This window comes from Salvelinus sp. IW2-2015, unplaced genomic scaffold (genome assembly GCF_002910315.2).
Source record: "Salvelinus sp. IW2-2015 unplaced genomic scaffold, ASM291031v2 Un_scaffold2594, whole genome shotgun sequence".
NCBI classification, from domain to species: Eukaryota; Metazoa; Chordata; class Actinopteri; order Salmoniformes; family Salmonidae; genus Salvelinus; species Salvelinus sp. IW2-2015.
The window spans coordinates 92,029-103,303 of record NW_019943902.1 but is presented as its reverse complement, the minus strand read 5'-3'; the positions used below and the strand labels follow the sequence as shown (position 1 = coordinate 103,303).

Sequence of the window (11,275 nt, the reverse complement as noted above, 5' to 3'; positions counted from 1 at the left end):
TGATGAAGGAATAGTAGCCTTGTATTACCAGACTGATTACCTCTGAGCTATGGTTGTACGAGGTTAGGAGAATAGTAGCCTTGTATTACCAGACTGATTACCTCTGGAGCTATGGTTGTACGAGGTTAGGAGAAGAGTGAATAGAACAAAGAAACAATGTTTTATTTCAATGATCATGGCTTTTAAGTTTGGATTTGAAGGATGTACTTTTTGTCCTGTGAAAAATAACCTATTCACAGGTTAACGGAAGTGGTAATAAACATGAACATTTTCTAACTAACTGATAAATCCATACAGGAAGTGAGGAAGACAAAACATCCTGGGATGATTACCTTCCAATGCTTGTTAGGGGCACAACTTTGTCTCCACCTAGTGACAACATATCACCATAACATACACTATATCCACCACAACTAGAGCATTCAACCCAACCACAATCTTCCACAACATTAATAAATATCATATAAATAGTCATATATTCAGGACTTCGCCGATATCAACACCTTTAGCATAGCATACAACACAGAACCAGATGTGTTAGTCAAACTACGGAGGCAACACATACAGAAATGTTGCAACGTTACTCTTAGCAGCGTTTAGTGCTATTTTCATTCATTTCAAGTTGAGGTTTTCCCCATATCTGCTTGATTATTCTGTGGATATCAATCAACTCATGATTGTTTTCTTTATGACGTAGATCAAACATCGATGACCATGCGATTCCCTTTGTGGTGAACCATTAAATTAGTGTAACATTGCTATCAAAGAATGCGTGATAAAAAATGATGACAGAGGCACGTTGTGGGCCACATCCGTGACACACTGGATATAGCACTAATTGAATAAACCTTCGTAAGCAGCAACACCATGAGAGTGTGTACAGTACACTTGATTCTCAGTCACAACCACTTCGGTTTGCCTTCCAGTTGTGTGGAATGTTGTGAAATCTACAGCAAGGATTTGACTGTATTGACAACATACAGTAAGAACTACCTTACATAAACAGCAGTAGGCTTACTACAGAAAATAACAATACCATAATACCAAATCACCTCTTCTTCATTGGCCTTGTCTTTGAGAGCGGGGGGGGGGGCTGTGCATGCATCCAAGCCAAGGGAGGGGTGCAGAAGGATCCAGGAGGGTCCAGGCAGGGTTGGATCGTAAGGTTCAGAGGTTAGGAGGGGTTAGAGGTCAAGGTTGAGTGTTCAGCAGGCATCGTTGCTCCCTGGCCCATGAGGCAGGATGGTGTTGGGGGGGCTTGACGGTAGGGTTCAGTAAGGATCCAACTTAATCCTTCTGTGTAAGCAGCATGTGAACAYCATCCCACAGATCTGAAACACACACACACAATKGTTGTGAAGGYCAATCAAGGGTRAAGGTCAGTYGTCATGGTAGCATAGTGGGATAGCATGAGGAGAGTGGGTTAGGGGTGAGAGGGTGAGGAAGTGTGTGGTTACTATGGGAACAGGAGTGCCGAGCAGCCATTATTGCAGGCTACTGGTCGTAATGGGCCTGTGGTGGCAGTGGTGAATGTTAAAGCTCCCACTATGACTGTTGTTGGAGAGAGATAATCTGTGAACAAACATTCATTTAGCAACTTCCATTTTTCAAAGGACATTTCTGTCTGAAGCCCTGCCAACGTTCTCAAAACCATAACTTAGTGTTATAATCCATTAATAATTAATCTACAAAAAATCACATGATTAAACTGAGGGAAAATATTGGATACAATGAATGGATGTTTTACAAAGTGAAGAATATGTTTTATGATGTTTTTGTCATTTCTGTGAGGCATTTAAAATAATAAGAAATAACAAAATATTAATGTAACATATGTAAATACTTAGAAAGGAGTCTATGGACACAAGGAGTGTGGCATTTTGGAGCTTTGATGCAAAACATTTTGCCTAGTGCACTCCAAATTCTCAACCACCGAGCACAAATATATTGTAATAGGAAGTGTTGCGACCAGCTTAACTTGAGAAAGCCTAAACATTGCTTTGTTGACTACTTAATAGGTTATACATCACACTTGATATTTTTCTTCTCCTTAAGTATTCTATAAAGTACATTCAAAACTCCACTTGTGAGTTGGACTGCTTTAAAATCCTATGAATACTTTGTGTGTAGGAAAAAGAAAGAAGTGAAGCGATGCTGGGATACAACAGTAGAACTGTGTAGGTACTTTGGTTGATCTGAGAAAAATAAGTCATTTTCAGCTAGCGGCAGGGCGGTCTGAGAGAGCTTTAGTTGGCGCTTGTTTGGATGAAGGAGCCGACATCAAAAAGATGAGATGAGATTAAGGTAGAGAAGAAATGGGAGGATACAACAGGCCTTGACGCACACACACTAGCAACACACACACCACTTGTGCTTTCACTCTGCCAAAAGCCTTAAACCGGTCCTTATTTCTAACAAGATCATCCATGTATCACTATTAAGGGATAGGGATATGAAAGGTCTCACTGATCTGTGAGACAAAAGCAGAGTTACAGTAATACACAGGGAAAAGGCTGAGAGTTAGGACTTAGATGAGGCACATTCGCTGGACGTGTGTGTGTTGTGTGTGTGTTGGTGTGTGTGTGTGTGTGTGTGTGTGTGTGTGTGTGTGTGTGTGTGGTGTGTGTGGTGTGGTGTGTGGTGTGTGTGTGTGTGTGTGTGTGTGTGTGTGTGTGTGTGTGGTGTGTGGTTGGTGTGGTGTGTGTGTGTGTGTGTGTTGTGACGGATGACAAAGGACAACAGAGAGGGCTGAGATTCAATCAACGGCCCCCTGCAAGTCTTCTCCTCTCTGAGGTTTTATCGACCGGGGTCACAACATGGGGAGTAGATTCGTCAAAGAAGGCCTTTGCGGCTCGGCCACTCAGGGCGTTTTTACAATGCCTCTAACCCTGCCAGCACCACTGAGAATAGATGACAGAGTGAGGAGGTAGAGAATGACACTCACAACTCACAGAGAGATGGAGGGAGCCGGAGAGGAAGAGACGAGGAGGGACGGGAGACAGGGGATGGAGGAGGAGGGAGGAGCAGCCGGAGGAGAGGGGGGAGGAGGGAGGGAGGGAGGAAGGAAGAGGGAGGGGGAAGAGATGGAGGAGGGAGGAGGAGACAGAAGGAGAAGGAGACAGAGGAATGGAGGACAGAATGTGCTAAACTTCCTTTCTGCTCGTAATTTAGCATTTGGAATGACAAGGAATATATAGAAAGTAGTTTCAATGTGGCAGGTGAAGACACTGACAAAAATAAGTTATCAAAAATGTGCTGCAATCATAAAAACGCTATGAAGAAAGAAATCATGAAGAATACATTTAGCGGTGTCCTCTTTCCTTATTATTACCCAATTTCAGATGATGAGAAATACATTGTACGGGTTTCTTTCAAATCTGGTCAAGCACACTTTCATTCGCGTTTACTGTGGACATTAATCTCATAGTCTAGTCTGTGGGAGCACTTCAGTGAACTGTTTGTTTTGCTATGCCCTTGGATTGTGGATAATGTTTGTCAAGCCCTTTCAGCATGCAAAGATCAAAGGTTAACATGCATGTGAGGTCAGCCTGGTGTCCCTAATTGGGGTGGGTGTTGCACGGTGGTACCGAGAATAAAGCATAGGCCAGGCAATATAGCATGCATGATCTCTGATCAACTGTCTCTTTGTCTTCTTCACACACACACATACATACATACAAACACAGAGACACACACACGCACTCGCGCACATACGAGTGCGCACACACACAAACATGCAGACAACACATATCTACACAAAAACACAAAAGATACAATCAAAAAAATTAACACATAGACACACAGAACACATTTCCCACCAATGCCCCTCCAACCTGGTCCCGTCCCCTGAGTGTGGCAGACAAAGGCTTAGCCTATCACACGGCAGAGAAGTCCTCCTCCTCTTCTTTATACAGCAATAGATAAAGCAGGCCGTCAACATGGCCCCGGCCAGCTATAGATGTTCACACACATCACACACAGCAATACACGCACGTTACAGACCAACATAACACACACGTAAATCACAACACATGCATACACACACACACAGAGGGTTAGTGACCTATCATTAGACAAAGTATAGGGGCACTGAAAGAGGACAGAGACTACATTGATTTGCGTAATTAACAACCAAACTAAAGAACAAAGGTACAGAGATAGTTACTATTTCAGTTATTAAAGACAGAGAGGAACAGCTGAGACAGAGACTATTACTATTTCAGTTATGAAAGACGAGAGGAACATAGACACAGAGACTATTACTATTTTCAGTTATTAAAGACAGAGAGGAACAGCTGACCAGAGACTATCTACTATTTCAGTTTATAAAGACAGAGAGGAACAGTGACAGAGAGACTATTACTATTTCAGTTATTTAAAGACAGAGAGGAACAGTTGACAGAGGACTATTACTATTTCAGTTATTAAAGACAGAGAGGAACAATAGACACAGAGACTATTACTATTTCAGTTATTAAAGACAGAGAGGAACAGTTGACAGAGACATTACTGAACTACAACTAACATACAATCAGACAGAGCTTCAAGCCCAATAGAGAAGAGCCATTTAGATGCAATGCTGGTCTAAATTAGTTAGGGACAAGGTGGGTGATTTGTCAATGGACCGCTAACACATATTAAGGACATACTTACAGTAGTTATCTTACCCATGTATGCTTCATATATGTGCGTGGAAAAATGTTAGCATATTATTTGGGAGATATGTTTTGTCAAATAGGGGGGAGGTCTTTGGGCTAATAAACATTTTGTTTTTCTTAGGAACCCCAATTCCCATGTCGACAGTCTCCACAGTGAAATAGATCACATGACTTCCTCTGTGGAATTCCAAGAGAAAAAGCTATGGGAACACAGAAGAAGGAGAGCAGCTGAGTTGTTGGAAGGAGTAGGCCAAAGATGGAGCCAGTACTGTATGTTCAGGTTGGTCTAAGCTAGCGTTGCGGCTGATACAGTATATAAATCTAATACCATGATATTTGACAATGACGACGTATATCGTGAAGTGCAATGAACTAACTGTTATCTTAATTTACAAATCAAAACTGTGCAGTTATTATCAGTTAGGCTGTATCAAAATGTTGACATTAAAATCTAAATGAATTAACTAAGCCTTGTTATCTCGCCATACGAAGATAGGTATGGAGAATACGACAATAATATTGTAAAAAGCAAAGAAAATGCACAGTCTGGATTATTAACAGAGTTGAAGTGGTACCCACAGCTAGATTGGAGATGTCCTGTTCTGACCGCCAAAACATATCTAGCCTGAGTCCCGAATGTGTGGATGCGCGGTATTGTTGCGTTATATATACCTGAGTATTAAGATCATGACGAGAGTTGGGCTAACGAGCACAACTAAATTGAATTTGGCTATCGAAACATCACCGGGACTCGCAATAAGAAACCTCTCAACCCGAGCATCAACATGCAAGCTTGACGAAAAACACCAATCTGATGAAACAGCATTGGCTGAACAGTAAAACCATTTTCAGCGAGGATCGATCCATTTTTTGGCGGATGGATAGATCCAGTCAGTCCCTGGGATTTTATTGCAGAGAGCAATCGATTGGTGGAGAGCAAGCGCCCCATCCAATGGGTTATGTAAAAGACATGTCGGGGAGAGAAAGGTATAACATTTCCTGTCCATGGCCCGATTCATGTAATCTTTCCTTGATTCTTTACTGCCTATTCTCCTCAACTTCCTCTCAAAACATCATTGTCTGGGGGAGGGACCTTTTTCTTCGATCTGCTGAGAAGGGTTAGGTTATACGATCAGAACGTTCGATACTGCTGAGAAGGGTTAGGGTTATCGATCAGAAACGTTACGATACTGCTGAGAAGGGTTAGGGTTATATCGATCAGAAACGTTGATACTGTAAACGAGTTTCAAATATGGAAATATGAAGTGCACATTTGGACTCACAGGTGTGGTTTTCTGTATGACATCAAAGCTGTATTTATATAATCCTCAACGTTCATCTTTCAGAACACATCGACTCATCTCGATTTCCAACATTTCCCTCACTCAGACAACAACAAATGTGCAAACGTACCCAATTAGCGGAGGACGGCGGATTTCTTGTTCCGAGCATGCCCAAGTTAATGGCTGTCAGCAGACCCATACAGAGCTGTGAAGCCCTGAGCTCTGAAGTCAGGTATAGCATGTTACTGTACAGCCACTTTGTTCCAATTCAGGCACTTATCAATGACAAAATCTGCCATTTTGAAGCCGTATACGGGATGACAGGGGCTGTGAGTGGACTGGGCTACGAGCTTGGTCCATCTGAGGCCACAGCAAATCAAATCCCAGAATGTGAATGGAATCAGATTACAGCTGAGAGGATATAGGGGGGGGGTAATAGAGTGCATTGAAAGGTTGTCTGACCGGTAATAGGAGTTACTGGGTGCATCTTTGAGGTACTAGGAAGATTATGGCCACATTGATGTTTATTTGTAAAAGAAATTGGAAAGCCTTTTATCATGTGGATATATTTTGAGACTKATTWWAAAAWATATWTWTWTTTTCTTAAGCAATCGTCTAATCTCTTAACCCGTTACTCTACTAAGAGGAACTAGCAAAGTTKACCWTGYCTTCTCTCTCCCTTTCTGTTCACAATCTCTATTKCGCTTGTCCCCACCTATCCATCTAGATACTAGCTATTATTGAAGACATTTCAACAGTAAGGCTACCAATATCCATAGTAGCAGATGATATCCACTATTATCACTACATTATATTGATATCCATGACATCGGTGATACCCCAAATCCCMCAAAAACAAAATGATAGTTTGTGATAGTCTGATAGTGATAGCTTGTGTCTGTAGCGAGGTGCTACCACAGTACTGAAATATAATAAGACCTCAGCATTTCCTCTTAATAAAGCCGCTGGTCAGTGTTGGGAGACCGACCTGTAGACAGGCCACTCCTATCCCCACAGCTCCAATGATCAGCAGGTGGTCAGCCAGGAACTGCTCCAGCTTGGTGATGCAGCCACCCTGTGGGGCAAAGGTTACAGGTCAGAGGTCAAATCACTTCACACACACACACACAAGCACGCACATGTATGATGCACACGCACACAGGCATGAACACACACACACACACACATACATGCACAGACACACCTGATTGATGTAGTCAGTGTCTATCATATTTGGATCAATCCAATGCTTTTAAATCCTTGAGGGGGTGTGAAAAAGGAGAATTGAAATTGGGCTATGCTCTTCATTTACCATAGTATATTTATCAACCCTACCCTCTCCAGCTCTTTATATGTCTGTCTCCAAATTGCTGCGGCAATTGTGTGTGTGTGTGTGTGTGTGTGTGTGTGTGTGTGTGTGTGTGTGTGTGTGCCTGGTTGTGTGGTGTGGTGGTGTGTGATGTGTGTGTGTGGGTGGTGTGGTTTGTTGTGTGTGTGTGTGTGTGTGTGTGTGTGTGTGTGTGTGTGTGTGTGTGTGGTGTGTGTGTGTGTGTGTGTGTGTGTGTGTCTGTGGGTACAGAGTTACACTGCAGAGAACAAAGATATAGGGCTTGGGCAGTGTAAGAATAGTTTAAGATAATACACAACGCAGAGGACTTGTAGGAGACTTGTTATTTGGCCATTGGCCCAGTCTATTTGCAAGGAATTCTAATTGGTCAACCCCAGGCTAGGGTTGGGTTATAAATTACATCCTGTCCCTTTGTTCTGTGGAGAGAATCACTGAGGACAGGGAATAATGAACATCTACCTCTCAGCATAACATCTATGATTTTTCCTCTTTGAATAAACCTATTTCTCTCCCCCTGATTTGCTTTGGGGTCTTGTGTTATTGAAGCAGTAAACATCAACTCATAAACAGGCGCCTGAAGAAGTAGAGAGAACAAGTGGCGATGCATAGCTCTCTTCAGGAGTGCTCTTTCTCTGACCACCACCACAGCACACGACACACACACACACACACACACACACACAACACACCACAAACACACACACACACACACACACACAACACACACACACACACACACACAAAACACACACACACATCACACACACACACACACCACACCACGTCACTCAGATGTGGAGTCTTAGATGGGTGGGCGTATTTGCAGGAGCCATGGCTGGATGGAGTGCACGTAACATCCATGATGCAGTCACCTTCCGTTCATACTGTTTTTAGCAAAGGCTTTGACTGCTGAGTAGGCTTGTTTCAAGCCATGTTGTGAATCGCGACAGTTCATGAGGACATTTTCAAAAACATCTCAGCTTCCTGTGGAAGTGAAAACTCAATGACGAGCACAGTTTCAACCCAAGTGTTTTCCGAGTTTGGTGGTCAACCACAGCTGACTCCCTAAATGCACAGTAAATATTCAGTTCCACCCATATAAACTTTGTTTAATTATAAAGAGATTTTATCAAAGTTTCACTCCTCTGAACTGCAGTGACACTGACAAGTGGAGTGACGATAGCGGAACCAAGGAGCGAGACGTGGGTGGGTGTGTGTGTGTGTGTGTGTGTGTGTGTGTGTGGTGTGTGTGTGTGTGTGTGTGTGTGTGACCTCTGTGTGTGTGTGTGTGTGTGTGTGTGTGTGTGTGTGTGTGTGTGTACGTGTGCGTACGTGCATGTGTGTGAAAGAGAGAAACAAGCACAGACTTCTCCTGCTTGTCACAGATAAAAGCGAAAGGAGCATCTCAAATATTTTATTAAATATTCTCAGAGCGCTTACGCTATCAGCCCTTACTGATAAGAAAGCCTGTCAAGTAGAGAAAAGTTGTTGGCAAAAGTGACTTTCCAAACCAGAGTATTTGACTGTTTCAGATTTATAGACAGAATAAGAAAGGAGACAGTTGAGCTCTGAGGGACATATCATCTGCCTGTCCCCATTTCAGAAATCATGTGATGCCCAATACAACCTTCTGGTCCTGAAATATTGATCAATTGTTCCATGTCGAGATCCATTTATATTTTTTTAAATATTTATTTGAAGGAATATTTTAGGATCCAACTTGAATTGTATTGATCCATTAAATATGAACAAATGGTTAGATCTGAAATCATGATGGACCGTTCCATTCCACTGACAGTGCTGGGCTCTGCTGTCATCGCTATGAAATAGAATGACAACATAACACATTTTCACTGTGGAGAAGTCCAGTTATGACACCCTAAAGTCTGCTGTAACCCATTTTTACTGTGGAGAAGTCCAGTTATGACACCCTAAAGTCTGCTGTAACCCATTTTCACTGTGGAGAAGTCCAGTTATGACACCCTAAAGTCTGCTGTAACCCATTTGGCACATATTTGCTGTTGAGTGCTGATTTTCCAATGGTCCCACCCACCTCAGTCTTGTAGATGTTGGAGGGGTGGTCTCTGTGGCCACAGAGGGAGGTGATGGTCTTACAGCAGCTGTCCGGGACCACCCTGCCCTCCGACACAGCCGAGCTCATGTACACACTATGCAGCCAATCAAACGAGTTGTTGCTGCCACAGCACTTGAACTGACCAACAGAAGGAGAAGAGTGGAATTGTGTTTATCATTAGCTATACTTAGTTGATGTCTGAAAACCATCACATCTAATTCCAATCAATCAACAAAATAATGAAGAGGCAGAAAAAACACATCACAAAAAACATTTGTAAACCAAGTAGTCATAACTACGTATTACAAACTGCATTGACATCTTGCATCATACTGTACCCATATAGTGGACGTGACCTCGCATATGATTAACATTGAACCTCACATGCTTCAAAGTGAACAGGGATGTGTGTGTGTGTGTGTGTGTGTGTGTGTGTCCTACAGCAGCTTTATCAGTTGAGTGTAACAACTATGTACCATACCTAATGTGAACCAGATTTACCACTGGCACTCCTGTCCCTTCAAGAAAAACTAAGCAAAGGCTAATGGGAGATTGAGTCCTTACGTCCTGCTGTAGTCTGTCCACGGCCAGGGTGATGGCCTCTTTCCCTGGCTGGGCGTAGTTCTCTGTCATGGTCTCATTCAGGTGCTGCTTCAGCTCCTCACTGAGCTAGGGGAGGGAGGGAGAGGGAAGAGAGAGAGAGAGAGAGAGAGAGAGAGAGAGAGAGAGAGAGAGAAGAGAGAGAGAGAGAGAGAGAGAGAGAGAGAGAGAGAGAGAGAGAGAGAGAGAGAGAGAGAGAGAGAGAGAGAGAGAGAGAGAGAGAGAAGAGAGAGAGAGAGAGGAGAGACAGAGAGAGAGAGAGAGAGAAGAGAGAGAGAGAGAGAGAGAGAGAGGAGAGAGAAGGAATGACAGATAAGTACGGACATCCAAGTGCGATCGCCTGAAAATGTTTACTTTCAGCCAATGCTGTTATAGATGTGTTTCGTCAAGCTTGGATGTGATGGCTCGGTTGAGAGTTTCTTTTCAGCGATATTTTAGTAGCAATCTTTCAGGATTTGTTTGTGTCTTAGCCAACGTCGTATGCTTATCACAGTTTATACAGCACACCATACAGCATAACACATCTGGACAGGCTAGTTTTGCGTGCGACAGACATTCCATTCGAGCTGGACCACTTTCACTCTGTTATAATTCCCAACCGTCCATTCTTTGCTTATACAATATTATGTCGTATTCTCCATAAATTATCTTTGTATGGCGAGATAACAAGCTTTAGTTAATTCATAGTTTTGAAATTTTGATACAGCCTAAAACTCATAAAACTGTCACAGTTTGATTTGTAATTTAAGAAAAGTATAGTCTTGCACTTCACAATATATCGTATTGTCAATATCATGGTATTACATTAATCAGTATATCAGCCTCAACGCTAGCTTAGACAAACCTGAACATACATACTGCTCCATGTTGCTATCCTTCCAACCAACCAGCTGCTCCCACTTCGTCTGGTTTCCCATAGCTTTTCTCTTGGATTCCACAAGGTCAGTGATGATCTATTCCACTGTGGAGACTGTCACATGGATTTGGGGTTCCTAAGAAAAACAATGTTTTATTAGCCCAAGACCCTCCCCCTATTTGCAATTTCCCGAATAATTATGCTAACATTTTTCACGCACCCGATATGCAAGGCATAATGGGTGAAATAGTACGATGGACTAATTCACTTTAAATGTTGTTAGCGATCACATATAGAACAAATTCACCCTTGATCACGACGTAACTTACAATGATAGAACAGATTATCTAAATGCTCTTCTCTATTTGGATGAAGTACTCTTACTGAGTATGTATGTTGTTGTATGTCAGTAAATGTTCTGTCAACTGTCCGTCTCATGTCTTGAATAATTGAAGA

The 11,275-nt window shown here is 42.5% G+C and overlaps 1 protein-coding gene across 1 annotated transcript in view; it reads right to left on the bottom strand.

Moving 5' to 3' along the window:
• Positions 1–489: 489 nt before the first annotated feature.
• tspan11 (tetraspanin 11) overlaps positions 490–11,275 on the bottom strand; it is a 22,893-nt gene continuing 12,107 nt past the window's right edge. The window contains 4 exon segments of the mRNA XM_070440479.1: positions 490–1,331; positions 6,930–7,016; positions 9,343–9,501; positions 9,928–10,032. Coding sequence (XP_070296580.1) covers positions 1,272–1,331; positions 6,930–7,016; positions 9,343–9,501; positions 9,928–10,032 — 411 coding nt within the window. The 3' untranslated portion in view covers positions 490–1,271.